Raw genomic sequence first — 19,303 nt, forward strand, 5'->3', positions numbered from 1 at the left:
GCTGCATTGGCTCCTTAAGAGCAAGATCAGTTTCAATCAATGCAGTCTGAATGCCAAAGTGTGTGATCCTGCATTGCTTCCAAGATCTGTTCTAGGGTTGCCACCAGATATGTGAACTTGGTCACATTTTTGTATAAACAACAAAAATAATAAGGCTTGTCAGGGAAGCTGGCTCTGCAATGAGGAATTAGTATGTTTTTTCAAGGAAAATTGAATTTTACATGGCAAATTCTAGCTATCGTGCAGTCAGCTAGCCCTTCAAGTAAGAAGAGGTTTCCTAGGGGCTGTGGTATCCTTTCAGCCTGAAAAGCAGACTTGGGAATCTGAATTTCAGATGGAGGTGCTTTGACAATGCTAGGGAAGTGAAGTATTTCTAGAAATTTTGCACAGTATTTTCGGAACTGGTTCTGTTGTTCCATGTGCAGTCAGGCTGAGGATCCATCTGCAAGAAGCTGCTGGACCTTCCATTTTGGATTGTATGTTTTTAGGCAAGCATGGCTAAATATTGTCTATTTCTTTAAGGCCCAATCTGGATGGAATAGTACGAGATCTACCTGCAGATTATGAAGATGAATTAAAGGAGAGATCACATGTGCAGCAGGTTCCAAGAACTGGAAATTTTAGGTCTGGTATACAAAGTATTTTTCTGAAAATCACACTACAAAATCATGGTGAAAGGAAAACGTTTATTTACAATCCCTAATATGCTATCCAAAATGGCGAATTCTTTTCCTACAGCTAGTGTAATATGGGACAAGAACGATGCATTTGCTTTGAAAATAGCTATGGAAGATTGCATGCCAGTGTTCTTTTTTGAAATGAGAGATCACCTGCTCTGTAACTGAGGTTGAAGTTTTAACTTAATGATTTTTTTTTGTGATAGTAGTTTTAAAATTCCTATTTTAGTTTTCCGGACTTGCAAAATCAAGACATGATCTAAGAGGCAAAAGCAAAATGTGTGTAAAGACCTTATATAAACTCTTGCTTGGCACTGCTTTTGTCTGTCAACACTTTAAGTGCTCGACTGCGTCAGTGTTTCTGAGAACTTCAGAAACCACAGGCAAATAAGAACTGTGAGAAATGCTTTTTTTTTTCCACAAGGCTTCTTATTTTGCTTGTGATGTTTCTTTGGATTTTAGGAAGGTTCTCTGTCATAAATATATCACATAATGTTGTAAGTGCATCTATCGCATTTCAGACAGACTGCAAGTAAATTCTTATGTCTGATCTTTCCATTTTCTTTTTTGTCTTTGCCAGAAATCAGGCACAAATTAGCTCTTCAGCTAATGAACCTTCCAAGTCTGCTCCTGAAATGACATATTCAACAGGCCTCATTCTTGGTATGTATAGAAACCTAAGTAATGACACAGTTATTCTTTCTTTGCGTATTTGACTTTTCTTTGGGAATAATTAAAAACCTTGAAAATCTAGCTTTTTCTTCATGATAGTTTTCCCTTATACCAGTAAATAAATACTATTAACGTGGAAAAAAAATCAAAAAAGGAAGAAATATTCCTTTTCCCACTTAATGCAATAGGGCTTTCTAATTTTTGAAGAGCCTGAGTTTCTTCTTAGTTATCATTAACAGTATAAGGCCCGTATACCTTCTTTTTTTGATACAAATTATTTTTGATAGTTATTACTTTTTTTTTTAACTAATAACTAATTTTTTTGATACTAACATCAGTTGCAGAAGTATGGGGAATGGTAGTGTTCATAACTGTGCAAGAACAGATGATTCCGATTATCTCTTACTGGTTAAATGTAGCCATTATATTTAGCAGTGAACATTATTGAGCTTTGTGGAGCGAAGTGTTGCTGGGAAAAAGCATTCGTAGCATAATTCAGAAAATAAGGCAAGAGTAAGAAAACTAGTTCTTCAGACGCAAGCCTTTGAATGCAAGCTAGATTTGAGTTGATGGGAAAATTGGCTAACAGGTGTCAGGTGTACTTTCTATTTATTTTTACAATTGAACATAGCCGATCTTCGGTGCTATGCGTGGCAGGACAGTTTTCTGTTTGAAGGCAGCATTAAAACAATGGTGGTGTAACTGTCAGTCTCCCTGATCTGTTCTTAGCCATCTCACTGTAGTAACCTGAGTACACGAAGGTATGAATTAGTCTTCCTTACAGTCTTTGTTAGAAAAAGAATATTATGTTTTATAAAGATTTTATTTTTTGTGAAGTTAGAATTGATTTCAGACTCCCCCAAAATCACAAGCCATGAGGTTATCTTACCTATTTTGGTTGCTTTACAATCCTGACATAATAACTGAAAAAAACCACCAGACAGTCATGAATCATGTAGGTGCTTTTTTCCTTTTTATTTTTTTTCTTTCTTTCTCCTACTTTGCAGCCTGCTTCACTTTATTGTTCAGGTTTACTTCACTTGAAATCCACAGTGACTGTGTGTATGAAAATATGTCAAGAGTCCGTTGTGTCTGATGGTCATACAAGTGGTGTTTTTTGTTTGTTTGTTTATTTTTAATAGAAAACTCCACATATACTGTGGGGGGAACTACCAAAAGTTGTAAGGGCTTTTTTGGGTTCCTCAAAATCCATGTGAGATGTGATCACCGTTTCCTTTTACATACGCTTATCAGCCAATACTTTTCTAATTTCTAGTAGTCATGGAAACCGTCTGAAAAGTGGAGCACTTTGCTTTCCTCCCTGTGGGTTTGACTATCTTTAGTTTTACCTTTCATTTTTATCCGGAGCAGTGCTTCGTAATTTTGGAGTGCTGTATCTTCCTTAGTTGAGCATTAGAGAGAAAAAAGCAGAACCAAAAAAACAAAGCAAGCAAACAAACAAATCAAAACAAAACAAAAACTTTTTTCCTTGTTGTATCAGATAGCTTTGAAATTTGTAGCTTTCTGACTGTACAAAACCAGGCAAACTAGAAGAGTAATGATGAAAATCATGGTAGCTCTGATTGTCATACTCCAAACAAACTTCAGTATTAAAACTTTTTTTTAATCAGTAAAGATAGTGTTCTTATGCACGTTCTCTGATTGTATACTCTGCTGTCTTTTATGCTTTGACTTGACTGAAATGCAGTGTTTTTGTCCAGTACATTTGTGTATTTTGTGGAGCATTTACACATTGTGTGACTGTTTCCATTAGGTGGTCAGGACCTAGAGCTTCTCCAAAGGAAAAAAGAGAAATACAGACAAGAACTAATTGAACAGATGGCTGAGCAACAGCGAAATAAGAGACGGTAATGGAAAGTTACTATCTATTTTTCTAAACAATAATAGCTGAACTATAAAGGAATTTCATATGGAATACGGTAAGAATAATTTTCATAAATAAGGAATTTTAGCTAGCTAGCTAATATCACACCTAATTAAGCTAGTTGGCATGAGAGCTTTAGTTTTTAATAAAAAAAACACACCAGCTTTCAGTGAAACAAATAAAAAAAATGATTTTTCGTTTTAAAAATTGATTTTCAGTTTCTTAGGGATAAAGAAGCTCTAGGTGGATATATCTTTCTTGGTGGCAGAAAAGTGTGTAATTACTTTGCAAAGTTGAAAACGATTCTTCATTTCCCTTTCCAGTTTAGGAAAGGACCCTTTTGCTTTCAAAGTACTTGATTATGCAGAATAATAAAATAAAATTTCTTTCTTACGTATTAGTAGCTGCTTGCTGAATGATAATAGATATACATACAAACACACAGTTATATTAATGAAAGGATAATGAATTAAAGTTACTCTTGACAGCTTCGCTGTGATTGGAAGCTACACATGCTGAACAAGCTTGAGGCTTGAAATTACAATATAGTAATTATTGTTATACTTATGAATAATTTGAATACGTTTATTATAAACTGTATATCACTGTAATGTGAATAAAATAAATTTTTAAGAAATAATGTGAAAGATTGTAGTAAAAAAACAATGTGTTTTTTCCTTTTTTGGTAGTTGGAATTTTATTAGGTGGAAGAAATGATAGCTGAATATTTCTTGAGTTCTGTTTCCTTACAAAGGATATACAGTATCCTTATTCCTTGACTCCAGAAGAAGTCAAGTAGAAGCATGTCTTGTTACTCTGTATTTCCAGAGTTTTGAGGTCAATGATTTGAAAAAATGAGCATGGTTTACTGCTTTCTTATATGATTTTTTTTTTTTTTTTTTCACAAAAACAGTGAGAAGGAACTTGAGCTCTCAGTTGCTGCTTCTGGAGCTCTAGACCCAGAAAAGAAGGTGAGGAGTTTGGATTTTTTTTCTTCCACTTATATAGACTTTTTTCTTATTATATGTACATTATGGTTGTCGATTCACAAAACTATCGGGCTTTTATAGAATGATAAATGTGTCTCTTTTTTTCTAATAGGGCATTAGGATAGAATAAAACTCAGGCCAAGGATGAAAAGACTGTCCTCATTGCACATACTTTCAGCTTAAGAGGAAAGTATGTTCAAGAAAGTTTTAAAACATTTTCTTTTTTCTCTTTGACCAAGTGTTCTGTAAAAGCACTAGATGTCATGGAAAAGATATTTGGTGTGCAGTGGTAGCCTGTACATGCACACAATAGTGAGTCTTCTAGGGGAATGTAAAGTTTGCTGCTGAAAGTTTTTTTCTGTATACTTTTTTATTTTTCAATTAAAAAAAATCCAGTTGTTTCGCAGCTGATTTGAACTCAGTGATTTTTTTTTATATTTCAAAGTTGTATTTTTTTTAAACCATCAAATGTAAAAAGCAAGATATTTAATGTTGTGTTACTTGTAAGAGTTAATGCAGTTACTGTCTCCACTTCCTTATTAAGGTGATTATTGTACCAAGAATTTTGACTATCACATATGTAGGAGTAAGATTGTTGGTGCTAGCAGCAGTAATAGCAGCCTGATTGTCACATAACTAGTATGATTTGCATGTGTGTGTTTGTTGAAGTGGCCAAGGCCAATGCATCTTGGGAACAGTAGATATATGCTGTTGAACATGAAGGACAGATAATTTTCTCAAGCAAGAATAAAGTAGTTAATGACTTAACTGGTTACTAGTTTAAATTATCAATGGTGCTGTTTTTTGAGGGAGGCTACAAAACAGAAGGAAACTTGAGCTACTTTTGGAGAGTTCAGCAGACATGCAAGGAGCGCTCATTTTCTAGAAGATGAAGATGAATGAATTGCTGTAACTCAGTATCAACAAAGCAGTCAGCATTTGAGGCAGGAGACTGGAAATGCACATAGATAAGCAACTAAGCTGAATCAATTTCTGCTTCTAAAGTGAAAGAGCGTGGTCAAGTGGTCTAGCTGCATGTTCCTGCCCTCTACCTATGGCATCTGTGGCATGTTTGATCCCTTTCTGTGAACCAATTTGGCTTGGTTAGCTGGCAAGTCTGAATCTTTTCTGTTGTTTATTAGCTTAGAGCTAACCATGGATTCAGATGGTGAAAAGGAGAGGAATGGAGTATGTGGTTGGGAGCAAGACAGGAAAAGAGGAAAAACTGAGCAGAGGATGCTGGTGCTTTTGGCTGCAGCGCACTGTAAAGTCACCGTAAGCACTCTTGTCTGATCAGACCTGAACAGCTAGAAGCACGCTGTGATGAAGCATTCCGCATACTGCATCTTGCTCAGAGACTGAAAAGTGCTTATTGTATGAGCAAAATTATATCCAGAGCAAGTCCAGGACATGTATAGTTAAAACCATTAATTTGGCTGAAAGCCTTCAATTAAGTAGAATTGCTGCATTCATTAAGCAACAGTCACTGCTAGCTTCAAATTGCTTCTTGGGGAGAGATTCTAATTAGGTGGATTTCTTGATTAATTACAGGTTGGTTAAATAGCAATGCCTGTTTCAGAGTATGTAGAAGTAGACTGTTGTATATACTGCTTGTTTAAAAGAAAACAATCCCCAGGATGAACCTACTGCCATAGTTACATCTTTAATTAGCCACAGAGCTGCAATCTGGGGCACTTTGGGAACAGTTGACATTAAGCTTGTTAGTAAGAAAGACTGTTTTAAATGTTCTTCTGCTCAAGATACTGGATTTGAAAAGATAAGTTGAAAGACAAAAGTCTGTAGACTTCTAAATAACTTTAAATCACTGTAGCTCATATGCTATCAAATTTTATACTCACATCTAGAAATTTGAAGTTAAATGTTATAAACGAATACTAATGTCTAGTAGATTTTGTGAATTTTTTATCTTAATGCTGTAGTTCATGATTGGTGAGTACTAACTGCCTTGTACATATACTGTCTTGCAGCTAAGTGATGAGGAGGTAAACATTTAATATTTTGCTGAAATACTTTAGGGTATACAGTTTGCTGTTAGATATTAAATATTTAGTTGGTGCTGGTATCACTGTCTCTGCATGCATGTTAGTTGAAGCACTGCAATGTTAGGACTGGTAAATTCAGAAGCATAATCTGGTTTTATTTATATGGTGTATAGTTGTGGGTTTTTTTTTGGTCTTATATTGGGTCATTTAAACAAACATTGGAATATTTATGCATAGAAGCTGGTGTAAGGGCTTTCTGGGTGCGATAGGGTAGCTCTGAAACTAACTGATTTGCATGCTTTTGCATTACTTGCATGTTGCCTTTCACTAGTTCCTGAGGCTGCCAGTTATCAATAAACATTTGATACTTTATTTAAAAAAAAAAAAAAAAAAAAATTTTGTCATGTTTGTCCTTGAAAAAAATCTAATAGAATCAAAGGAACCTGAAAAATAATGGTATTGAAAGGAAATGTTTATTGGAAAAAGTCTCAGTGTGTGTTTGTCTTTACTCTTACTGATGATGAGCTGTTTCAGTAGGGGGAGGGCATTTCATAAACTTTTCCTGCGCGTAATATGAAAATACTGTCAGTGTAGGAACCTGTCAGCTGTAGATAACCTGTGCTACAGCCAACTGAGTAAATACTTTAATACTTTTATTTTCTTTTCCCCCCGGATAATAACCAGGACAATATACTTCGTAAAACTTGCCATGGAGGTGTTTTTTTTTGTGTGTTTTTTTTTTTTTTAAACCTGTGATAAACGTGCTAGATTTCCTTGTAGTAGTAGATTTCCAGTAGTTCCCTGGGAGGGGAAAAAAAAAAGCAGTTACTAAAAATTTGAACAGGTAATTGAGAACTAGTAGAATATTTAATGCAACCGAAATGGAGGTTCAGAGTATTTCATGTTAATAACGAGTTAACTGCTTTTTTCTTCTTTTTTTTTAACTCCTTCAGCCGAATAGATTGAGGCAGTTTGGCTTGACGGCAAGAACTTCTGAAGAGAAAGTGCCACCTGAAAGGCCCAGGGTTGCTTTCCAAACTCCTGTGTCCATGCCTTCTGTCTCTCCAGTGAACGAAGACTTTCACCGGGGGCTAGCCAGCACCCTTGGTGAAATGGCAGCTCCCAGGTGCTTCCTAATGTCTAATCTAAACCTCCCCTCTTTTAGTTTAAAGCCATTCCCCCTTGTCCTATCACTACACCCCCTGACAAAGGGTCCCTCCCCAGCTTTCCTGCAGGCCCCCTTTAGGTACAGGAGGGCCGCTGTAAGGTCTCCCTGGAGCCTTCTCTTCTCCAGGCTGGACATACTTGAATACAGCTCTCTTAGTCGATGTTTGTGTAGAAGAAGAGTTTTACTGTAGAAATAATGTCTATACCTAGGATGTTGAACTGTGTTGTGAGGGTGCTTAGGCACATGCCCAGTGGTGTTCGTATTGTTAGGTGGCTGCTCTGGCATGAGTTTGGACCGTACCAGTTTGAGGTCTCCCAGGGCTAAGTTCAGGAATTCAGGGTAGACCATGACAGCTTCCCTTTGATGTTGTGGCTGAGACTAAACCATTTTGGGAGACAGAGCTTTAGCCATGTGGCTGAAGCTGTGCTGTGCCACTTGCCCTCTGATCAGAGAGCAGTCCTTGCCTTGTTTTAGTTAGTTACAGATGTAACCAGCTAAGTGTCCTCAACTGAACCAGTTAAAGAAAGTGTCCTTGTTTTATGCTCTTTAGATCTCTGGAATAGCGTGGGTTCATGTACTACTCCCTAAAGGAAGGTTAACCCCTTATTGAGGTTTATTGTGTCTTATTCCTGCATGGCACTAATGTTAGAGAGGTCTTGGATTAAGCTAAATCTAGAATTTTTGTGTAGTGAATTCTTTTTTTCTTTTATTTTCTTTGAATGATCTTTTTTTTTTTTTCAGTTGTACAGCAAAATAGAAATTGTTCCTTTTTTCTTTAAGGCTTGCACCCATACCACCACCTCCACCACCAGTTTTGACAGACAACTATAGAACACCTTATGATGATGCTTATTACTTTTATGGGGCTAGAAATCCTTTGGATCCCAGTCTTGCATATTGTAAGTTGATGATTTTAGGTGAATTGGTTGTTAGCAATTCAGATGACTGCTTTTAATCTGTTTGAACGATGAATAATATAAACTAGTAACAACTACTTATACCCAATTCGAAGTTGTTTATTGGTATCTTCATAGAAAACTTAAAATGCAGGACAAAGAAAACTTGCAACAATAATTTTTTTATGGATTTATGTGAATGAGATTTGCATCAGTTGGTGATATTAAAGAATGCTAGAGAAATAAAAGCAAAATTTTTTTCTTGTTCTGCCCTCCCACCTCCTGTAAGATTTTTGAAGTTCCAAAGAAAAGGTAAAATAGGAGCTGTAATCTTTAATGGAAGCTTCTTTTAGCGTTGTTATCAATATAACTTTTAGTGTAAAATGGCTTACAGTTTAGAGTATTAAACAAACTAGTACTTAAAATTCACATACAGGATCAATTTGACCTCAAGGTTGTTGTCACAAAGTAAGATTTCAAAGCATGAAATTGTTTCAGAGATGCATCTCATATTATCTTGAACGTAAGCAGTACGGCAATTTCAAGCCTTGCTGTGGCAGGGTGCTGTCATTTCTATTTCACTATGAGTACAGGTGTCAAATATGCTGTAGTGTACAGTGCAGTGTGGTTCTCCTCTCGGTACAGGATGCATTTGGAAAGCACGAGGTCAAAAGCTATGTTAAATTAGTTAGTTCTTTTTGTTAGTTCATTGTAAATTATGCTAATGAAAACACTTATAAATTTACAAATTTAAGGGGTTTAGTTGATTTTAAAAGTAAGAAATGGAGTTGTACCTTTGCATTGTTTTTCTTTCTTTAGGGGCATTAAGCTTTAGCTATGTTTGATGCAGAAGTTCAAAGTCCTTGTGGTAATCACGCAGTCGGTCTGAGCACTGAGAGCTGTGCTTTTAAGTAATAGCAAATATTTATTTTTAAGCATCCAAAACTTAAAATAGTATTTTATTTTTATTGCGCAGATGGTACAGGTATGATGGGAATGCAACCCACACCTAACCTGGATCCTTCTTTAGTCCAAGCCCCAGTAGAGCAATCTGTGTAAGTATTATGTGTATTCATATTCTTTGTTTGTATTTGTCTGTATTGGTATGCTTCTCATGTTGGGAGTATTTTGCTAACAAGGTATATGCCTTTCAATTAAAGCATGTTAAAGACAACTCTTCAAAATTCTAATTAAGTCTTATCTAAACAGTAATTCAGTGATCTCCTCTGTTTTGTATGGATTTATGAAAATGTTTGAGACTATAAACTGCAAGGCTGTGGAAAACAAGATGTTACGTATTTCAGGCAGGGAATTTTTTCCTTTTGACCCTGTGATGTTTTCCTTTTACACGTGTGGTTTTCTAATTTAGAAGTAACATTGGACAGAGGAATACAGGAGACAGACAAAGAAGCAGAGGAGTATTTTCTGAAGAAAAATCAAAGGCTTCCAAAGAGGCAATGTTATCTTATCAACAAGAATTGCAACAGCAGGTACTGAGTAATAAAGCTTCTGATATTTTCTTCTTCTTGTTAATGATATAGTGGTTGTAACTGTAATATGGTCTCATTTCATATTCATTCCATACATATTCATTTAATTTACAAGTAAAAAGGTTTCTTAATTCTTCCTTCCTTTGTTGTTTACTTTCTCCCGGTCCTCTGACCTTTCTTTAGCTCATTTTAGATTTTCAGTTGAACAGCAATCTCTTCAAGCTTATTGCCTCTTCAAGAGGCAGAGAAAATGCAAAGACTAAGAGCAAACAGATTACTTCCAGACATCAGATTTCATATAATTCTTTTCATAAACATAAGAAGGTGCAGCTTAAATGCAATAAATTGTTTTGCTCTGATATTTTCATTGAAAGATTGCTTTCAAGCATTATTGCTTTAATAATTAAGAGCACTCTATTTTCAGTAAGTTCTTCATGATGATTTGGTTACTAATTCAAATGCCTTGGTTTTAGTGAGTTTGTATGTGATGTCTCATCTCTTTTCAACTTCCTTTTTGATAGACTAGACAAATTTGAGTTTCATGTCTTCCAGTAGAAATCCTAGTCTTCTGCTCATTTTAGTGGCATTTTGTTGCTGCATCTACATTTATAAAATGTATTTGGCCACGATAGGACACATTTCAGAAGAGATTTTGCTAGAACCCAGTTCAGTGGCACTAACATTTCCTATTGATTCTTTATGCTTTTCTTCAGTGGAGGTAAATAACTGCTATAAAAATGTTATAGTTTTAATTATGATTGTGTATAGGGATCAAGTAGAGGCTGCCAGTCAAGGCCAAATTAAGAGTAAAATAAACATTTGGGAATAGTGTTTGATACTGCACTTGTCTTTATGCTTCTCTGAAGGTATTTTCTCACTGTAGTCTTAAGAAATAAATTCTACTTTGCCATGTGAGGGACTGCACAACTCGACATGAAGTTCTAATAAACCTGGCACAATACACCCTTTCAAAGCTATTATGCTGCTTATCGTTGTAAGTGAACAGAATGTTCAGAACCTTTTTTTTCCCCTATAGGCAAACCTGATTTACCATTTTTGGAAACAGTCTGCAGGACTAGATGGGTCTTTGTTTTGACTCACTGCATCTCTTATGAAATTGTCTGACTATGAGATAAAAGGAAACATTTATTGCACAGAAGGAACAAACTTAAGAAAATACGTTAACATGTTTCAGCAACAGAAATAGTAGCTAATGTTTCAAAAGCTTTGAATAGAAGTTTGACTTTTTTTAACAGCTGTTCATGTTATAAATGCTATATGAAATAAGGAGATCTAGTTACATACATTTAACCTGTTGAAAAAAAGGAGCAAACCATACGAGCAGTTATACATTACGTATTACTGAACAAAAATATTTAATGAGTAGTTACAGAATTGTATCGCATTCTCTTAAAGCATTTATGGGTAAAAGTCTTTGTCCCATCTTTAATCTAAGTTTAGGCTAAACAAAATCAGGTTGAGAGAATCAAGTGCTGTAATGCCGTGGAGCTTTGCCTGTTTAAATTTCAGGCAGTACAGCCTTCTGTACTGCAAGATCCAAGGATATGGGACTTTTGATCTACTGGAAGTGTCAGACATGAATATTTGGAAGTCTTATAATATGTATCTCTGTACATGCACGTTGTGACACCAGTATTCAGTGCTCTGTCTGCAGTAAAGACAATGAAATGTTTGTGATTTACTAGATACAGATGGCATAACAATAGCACTCAGCTTGCTCTGTTAACATGTTATTAAAATTATACTTCATGTGATATTTTTATGCAACTGACTTGGGACTGTTTCTTCTTAGATAAGAGAGAGAGAGGAAAGACGCAGACAAGAGAGAGAAGAGAAGGAACGCTACGAAGCCAAGTTAGAAGCAGAAATGAGGAATTACAATCCCTGGGGAAAAGGTGGTGGTGGCGCTCCTCTCAGAGATGCAAAAGGAAATCTGATAAGTATGTTTGCCAAAATTGTGGGTTGTCTTTTAAAGATTTTTTTTTTCTTGCTCCTGTAAAGGCTCTATTCAGATATGTTTCCTTGTTTTGTAACACTGATAACATTTTATTGACAAATAGAAATACTTGTTTTAAGCAGATGTACTCTGAGAATATTTAAGTAATTATTTTGGTTTCAGAAGAATCATTCAAAGGGCACAATTAAAAAAAAAAAGCAACAACAACAAACAAAAACAGGAAACAGGATAATGTCAACTATAAATGAAGTAAAAATGCAATAGTAAAGGGAGAGGGAAGAAAAGAAGCTGTTAAAATCATCTGCAATACAAATATGCTGAAGACTATGAAGACTTTTATGTAAACGTTTTCCAGGAACAGTTTATTTTTTTTAATTTTGTTAGTTTAAAAACACTTCTAGTCTTAGAAAGTTCTACTTGTGACATGGAAAATGGAAACATATTTGGATAAATATATAAAGCTAAGTGGAATATTTAAATCTCCCCAAGTAACACTGCTGGCAAATGAGTGTTTAAATAGCAATCAGTCAGCAGTAATGTTTTTAAGCTTTATTTCTTTCCAAGTGCTGTTTTATAGAAGATGGGAGTAGTGAGCTGGGAGATAGATAAACAACTTGCCCAGATTATAGCTCTCTCTCCAGTAAGTTGGAGGTAGATGTAAGATTAAAACTCAAATTCCTGATTCTGGGTCCTGGATTTAGGCCCTGTATTATGCAAAACTTTCTCTATTTGAAGATGTACAGTTTTGTTGCTGTAGTGGACCCTGCAGCAGTATTTTTTGTATAAATAAAAATAGTACTCTGTAGGCACAATTAGATTTATATCTCTCAAAATAAAAGTATTACCATTAAATTCCCTTAAGTGCCACAGATTCTGTTTTGTTGAACACTCTATCTCCCACACAGTCTACAGAACAGTTTTGGAAATCCCATTAATGGTGGCTGCTTCTTTTCAGCTGAGTGAAGAATATTTGCATGTTCACATTTGATCCTGTGACTTGAGGACCTATACTGCATCTCAGTAGCTGAGTATTTATCTCTTATTGGCCTGTGATAGCTCTTTTCTTGCCTTCAGCATCTTGTCACGAAGACAGCTATACTGGCTCTTTCACAGCGATTGAGATGAATTCGTTTGAGACCTACCATGATATATGGGACTGAATGTAGTCTTCCCATGGGTGAATTTTAATGCCATGTTAATTCTTCATCAGATAAAACATGATTTGAGTGTTACACATTCAACCTCCTTCATGATTCAGTGGTTTATTCAAGGGCTAACAGTTGTTAGAGCACACTGAAACCGTAAGCCAAATGGACTTGAAGCTTTTTGCTCCTCCTCTTCTTACCTTCAGAAATCTAAACGTTTCCAATTAATCTGCAAAATAAGAGTACTTGATGAATTAGCCAGAGGAAGTTAAATGGGGTCTCCAAGACAGGCATTTCTCATGCCTATTTAGGGTGTAATATCAATCAGCTTCCTTCTGTGGAGAGCTGAATAGGTTAGTAGAAGCAGTAGTAGTCAAAAACAAATAAAAGCAGTAACTTTTAAAGTCAGTGAAACTTAGAGCTTTGTAACTGTTGATTTCTAGCGTTTCTAGCATTCTAGGTTTTTAAAACATGCTCTGGTAATAAATTATAAGAATTTTCAGTGCATGGAACACTTATTGGATAACAGTTTATGTATATAAAATTAGTTTCAGTTTTATGATACCCTAGTGGCAAGTGGTTAAATTCACAGAGTAGTTTGAAAGTCAGAGGGGGGTAATGTTCAAAGGCTTTGTGATTAAAATTAAAAAAAAATAAATAAAAAAAAGGCCAAATAGTAATTTTAGAAACTTGGGTTTAGGGTGCTGGCTTGTGTTTATCCCCAGAGCTGATAGAGGTGTTGACACTGCCTGTCTTTAAGCGCTGTATTTGAGTGTCTGTCTTCCTTCTCTATGTTTTATGATAGTGTGAGTAGAGTGGGGCAGAGGAAAAGATGGGTGACTTACATTAGCCTAAAGTGTGTACATGCCTCCTGAGAAACTTACCTCTGTTTGTAAATGAAGAACTAAGAGAAATAAGTTTCTCAAACCGTTTTCCCAAATCATATACATAAAGCTATTTTTCCCACCATACTTTAGCAACTTGATGGATAAGCTATGAGTCAAATGTCATCAAATATAACGTGCTGTTTCTCCCAGGTCTCTATTTCATGCAGTGTGACTTGTCTTTTATCTTCCCCAAAATAGCTTTTGAGACTCCGATGGAAAAGCTGCTTTACAGAGAGAGATGTAGTTTAAAGGTTTTGGAATCTGTGTTTAAATGGCTACAGTAATTCACGTTTATCATAAACGCTATATAAAAAGATAATTTGAAAACTGCATATTAGTCTTTTTGTTTTTTTTTGCAAATGGGCCTTTTAAGTGCAGTATAATGAATATTTCAAGGTGAAATTAACATCTTTGGGATTTTTATGGTACAATTTTTATGTAAATTTTGATGGAAAAGTGTTTTATAAAAATGTTGGATGACATTGTTTTGCTTATGTACAGACATCTACACCTGGACTTTTGCGGAATACATGAAGACCAAAACATACCTTAATGGTTTATTGTGGTTATTACCCTTAAAGGAAATCAAATACAGTAGACATTCAGTACTTAAATGCCAATACCAACCTGAAAAGTATTTTACAGCTCTAAGGAAATAGAAGGGGGTGGTTTCTAAATACATACGTGTCAACACAGGCTTGTCAGTCTTTTTTGTCTTTTTGCTCTTTGTCTTTCCATTTCATAGCTTTTGTTGGGGTGGAGGTTTGCTGCGAAGAATCGTTCCTGGCAGAAGAAAGCCAACAAAATAAATACTTCAATCAGTGAATTGTTGACAACTAATATTTAACCCATAGCATATGTATACTTGCCTTTGCTTAAATTATTTGTTCCTGTAGTTGCTGTGTCCACAAATGGTGGAGCTGCTGAAACAGGCCTGTATTTTGGGGAATCTATAGTGAACATGCCTTTTATGAGAACAAAATGCTACAAACAGTTATTTCCCCTTTCCTTTAGCTGACTTGAATATGATGCACAAGCAAAACGAAGATGCGTATCATAATCCAGAGGCGAGACTATACGAAGATAAAAGGGCTATTGTGTCTGTTGACCTAAGTTTGGCCTCCCCAAGACCTGAGAACACAGAAGCATCTACAAATAAAATAGCAGGTTTTTAAGAACACTATTACAGCTCTAATTACTTATAGGTCTTAGTGATCAAACTCCTCTAGTTTCTTTACTCCTCCTTTGTAGTCCTATAATAGACCTAGTGCCTTCCACCACTGAAGTCAACTATCATGATTCTTTTGCAAACTTCTCCGTTGCTATCATCTGTGTGCACTGAAAATGTACTTTCTTATCTGTATCATCGGTAATGATAAATATTAACTGTTGATACACTTGATAATACTTGACAGCTAGGACATCAGTTTTCTAGGTTCAATTTTATCTAAGCAAATCTTTATGCATATTTATTTTACTTTTAAATGATACAGTGAAATAAAACTGTACAGGAGGAGGAAAAGATGGAATAAGAGGACGGAGGAAGGTCTGCAGTGGATGAGGTTGTAGGTTAAGATGAAACAGGTATGCTGTAGTGGTTAACAAGTTCCAAAAGGTTACAGGTAAATTAGGTACATGTGCAGCCCTGTGCACTGACTCCACGTTTTAGGGATTTTATTTTATTTTCCTACTAAAAAACTAATGCATCTTTTTTCTCTCTTCTTATGTTCTGTGAGAAATCTAAGTGAGAGCTCTTGGGTACCAGGCCTGTCCCCAGTCTGGGATTGACAAGGGTCAGGATCTGTCATGATCCCCTTGAATTAACCTATATGCTGCTTTTCTTTCTCCTGTCCAAACTGTTTCACTTCTTTGTACAGAATTACATGATAATTGGAACAGCGTACTACTAGGTTCTGTAAGCTCATGCTCTTAAGTCTAGGTTGCTGCAATAAGCCTGTGCATTTGTATGGGAATAAGTGGATATATTATTTCTGCTTTCATCTGACTTGGGTGTTAAGGCATTGTACAGGGAAAGGTAAGGGCGGAGCATGAGAACAGCTAGCAGCTCAGTGGAGCTATGGTGTTTGCACACCCTTGAGGCACTATCCCTTGGAGTAGACTTGATAAGAGTGAGGAACATGCTGTGTCAGAAGAAGTGTTAACACAACTTCTTTTACTTCTTTCTCCTCTACTTTCTGTAGAGATCCTGTCCTGCAAAGGCTGTTCTGATTGTTATCTGAGTTAATAATCTTTTCTAGCGCTTTTGGGACTGTATGGTTATGACACATTCTTAACTCAGGGAGAGTAACTTGGCAACCGGTCCCTGGTGATGTTTCCAATACAGTGGAGGAAGTTGCAGAGATGGAAGAGACCTGACACTTCAAACTTCATAGTATGGAAGGTGCCTTATAATGGCAAAATTCAATTTTCTGAGTGCTCAGAATTTTATCTGCCAGATTTTGGCCTTGTTTTTTGTAGCATCCATTGCTAATTTACTTTATTATTCTGTTTACCTAATATTCTGTGTCTAAAGATTGAATAAACCTAAGGAACAGCACTGTGTGTGTTAAGTCAGAGTAATGGCAAGCAATGAAGTAATGAAATGTAAAATTTTTGCTATTCTAATTAATTTAAATGTGGCATTTTTTAGATATATATTCTACTGTGCAATCTACAGTTTAATGACTTGCTTTATGATATCCTATAATCTTTTGTAGGTTTTATTTTGTAAAAAGGCATCTGGCTTAGACATTGTTAATTGAGCAGTTAAAATGTACTAGGCAGACAATGTAAAAACTTTTAATCACAGCTATTGTTTTCAGCTAAAGCCTTGAATTATGGCTGTCATAAACTACCTTGTGAAAGAAGTGTTTCAGATTCCTGCTTCTTCAGCTCTGCCTTGCTGTCTTAAATTTGCTTTGATTTTTATCTGGAAACTTTTTTTTTCTCCCCCGCCTTAGGTTTTACATTTGCGCAGACCTCTCCTTTTGCTCGGGGTAATGTGTTCAGTGAACCCCTGTCTCCACAACAACTTAAGCGACAAGAGTCATACAAGAACTTCCTTCGTCTACAGGTGAATGTGTGCACCAATTGTCATCTTAAATAACTGAAAAAAAAATAATAGAGGGGTAAACAGGCAGAGTAAATCATCAGATTCTGCTGAGCAAAGACTTCATTCAGGCATAGCCAATTCTGTACGCAAGATGTGTGGTAGGAACTGTTTGCTATTGAGTCTCTTTGGTTTTGCCTTACAATACCTATAAAAGTGAGGCTCTTAATAGTTGGCTTCACTAACTTAGATTGTCATTTTTCCTAATATGACTCTCTAAATATAGTTTGGAGCTCTCAAACTGTGCATACAGTGGAAGTTTACATACATAAATATATAAAGAAAGAAAAACATTTGACCTTGGGTGTCAGCATGCTACAAATGCATGATTGTCAGAGTGAAATAGTGATCACTGAGACAATAATGAAGTGTGATTGTTGTTCTACCAGTTCCTGTCTTCTGTCCATAAAAGATTGCATATACTTTTATGGTATAAAAATTAAATACTAATTTAGTTAAATGTCAATATCAAGGAAATCCTAGATAATTTAAGAGTAGAAATGTCATACAATAGTTTGATTTGAATCTCCTTAAAAAGAAAAGATTGAGTCTTTTTCCATGTACAGTGCTGCCAAAAAGAATAAAGAATAGGCAAACTTTTGGCTTCAGGAAGTCAGTACTGTGTCTATAAATATAATTGTGTAAATGAAAAAGATAATTGCTATGTCTTTTGTTTGTTTGTTTGTTTGGGTTTCCTATCTTCTATTATTTATTCCATTAAAAAAGTGTTATTCCAGCATATCCAGAGGAGAGTAAGTGTTAAGGAATGTTCAGGTTTTACTAGTTGCACTTAAAATTAGTGTTCACCATCCCTGGGGGTGTTCAAGGAAAGGTTGGACCTGGTGCTTAGCGACATGGTTTAGTGGGTGACATTGGTAGTAGGGGGATGGTTGGACCAGGTGATCTTGGAGGTCTTTTCCAACCTTAATGATTCTATGATTCCATAGTGGTTACAGTATATAAGAAAAAAAAATGGCCAAAAAGAAATGATAGAATATTGTCTAATTTAAAATGAATTCTGAAGATGAATTGTAAGACTGGCCTTAGAATTCTTTCAGCTGATCCTTACAGTCTTTGATTGCAGAAGTAGGGGTTCCAAATTCTGTAGAAAATCATGGTGGTAAACATTGTTTATCAGATTTTTGCTGTCTATTGACAGCTGAATACTTCTTTATTTTCTAGATTGAAGAGAAGAGACGTAGGGAAGAAGCAGAGCGAGAAAAACTTAGAATGGAAGAAGAAAAAGAAGAAAAACGACTGGCTGAACAGAGAATGAGAATTCAAAAAGCATATGAAGATGAACAAGAAGAGAAAAGAAGAAAGGAGGAGGAGGTGTAATATTTTGATCCCTTGACTTTTTTTCATCCTAAAGTAACCCTTTGTAATATTTGCCCTCTAGATTAGGTAAACTGAGAAGTGTACTGTGAAATTGTTTTTAAAATGGTCTATGTTAGCCAGAGGAGAGGTAGAATATTGTCAGTATTAACTAGCATATTCTTCACTCTTTATGGTGTGCTGCCAACTTGAAATACTGTTAAGTCTTTTAAGGAAAATTGCAGTTTTGTAATTGACAGTGGTGATCTCCTATTTAAAGGAAATTAAATAGGCCCATAAAAAGCTTTATCAAATCAATGAATTAAAAACAAACACTTTTTTCATTAGTCCCTTACATCTAGCTCTCATGCAATTATTTGCATTCTTAACGTAGCTTATTTCAGAAAGAATTATTATTTTTTTTTGAATTGACCAGGATGTATCTTTGAGATAACAATACTACTTGTTTTGGAAGAATCCCAAGTCTAATGAGTACTTTTCATGGAGGTAAACTTGTGATTTAATTCTAATTGAAAAGCTTTATTTACCAGGTTTGGAAAATTGAAATAATTTACATAATTCAGAGTCTCATAAATAACTGTAAGACAAGGACTGGGGGCCATCAGAGCAGGAAAAATCTTTCATTACGCTGCATAGTGCTGAAAGATCAGTTCAGGACATAGGACTTAAGAATTTCTAAGACAGAAATTCTAGATTCTCTTCTCTAGTATGTGCAATTTAGTTGGATGAGTCTTCTGGATAAATAGAGCAGAACTAGCATAGTGTAGGAAGCTAACTGCTATCGTTTTTCACAGACACAAGACTAAAACTGTGGCTGGATGATAACTTTTCTCTGTGGGCACTACTATCGTGTAGCACATGTTTTGGAAACGACTCCTATGGTTTAGCTTCAACTGGGGACACAAACTGGTGTTTATCGAAGTTATTAGAAATTCTGTTATATGTTTGCTGGGCCAGGACTGCAGATGTTTAATATTTGCATAACATGGTTTTTAATTTGAATGTTTGAAGTCAGCTTAATGAAATATGCTTTTCATTTCAAGCTAACCACTTTGGTGTGTAGCTTTAA

General features: G+C 35.6%; 1 protein-coding gene across 3 annotated transcripts in view; it reads left to right on the forward strand.

Moving 5' to 3' along the window:
* CSPP1 (centrosome and spindle pole associated protein 1) overlaps positions 1-19,303 on the forward strand; it is a 60,361-nt gene that overhangs the window by 22,892 nt on the left and 18,166 nt on the right. For all 3 annotated transcript variants that reach the window (XM_080582416.1, XM_080582418.1, XM_080582417.1), the window contains 13 exons: positions 523-624; positions 1,258-1,340; positions 3,124-3,217; positions 4,148-4,205; positions 6,212-6,226; positions 7,180-7,352; positions 8,175-8,293; positions 9,267-9,345; positions 9,660-9,780; positions 11,594-11,741; positions 14,805-14,957; positions 16,751-16,863; positions 18,082-18,231. In XM_080582416.1, the coding sequence (XP_080438542.1) occupies positions 523-624; positions 1,258-1,340; positions 3,124-3,217; positions 4,148-4,205; positions 6,212-6,226; positions 7,180-7,352; positions 8,175-8,293; positions 9,267-9,345; positions 9,660-9,780; positions 11,594-11,741; positions 14,805-14,957; positions 16,751-16,863; positions 18,082-18,231 (1,408 nt within the window). The remainder of the gene's footprint in view (positions 1-522; positions 625-1,257; positions 1,341-3,123; positions 3,218-4,147; positions 4,206-6,211; positions 6,227-7,179; positions 7,353-8,174; positions 8,294-9,266; positions 9,346-9,659; positions 9,781-11,593; positions 11,742-14,804; positions 14,958-16,750; positions 16,864-18,081; positions 18,232-19,303) is intronic.

Source organism: Anser brachyrhynchus, assembly GCF_964034855.1.
Source record: "Anser brachyrhynchus genome assembly, chromosome: 2".
Lineage (NCBI taxonomy): Eukaryota > Metazoa > Chordata > Aves > Anseriformes > Anatidae > Anser > Anser brachyrhynchus.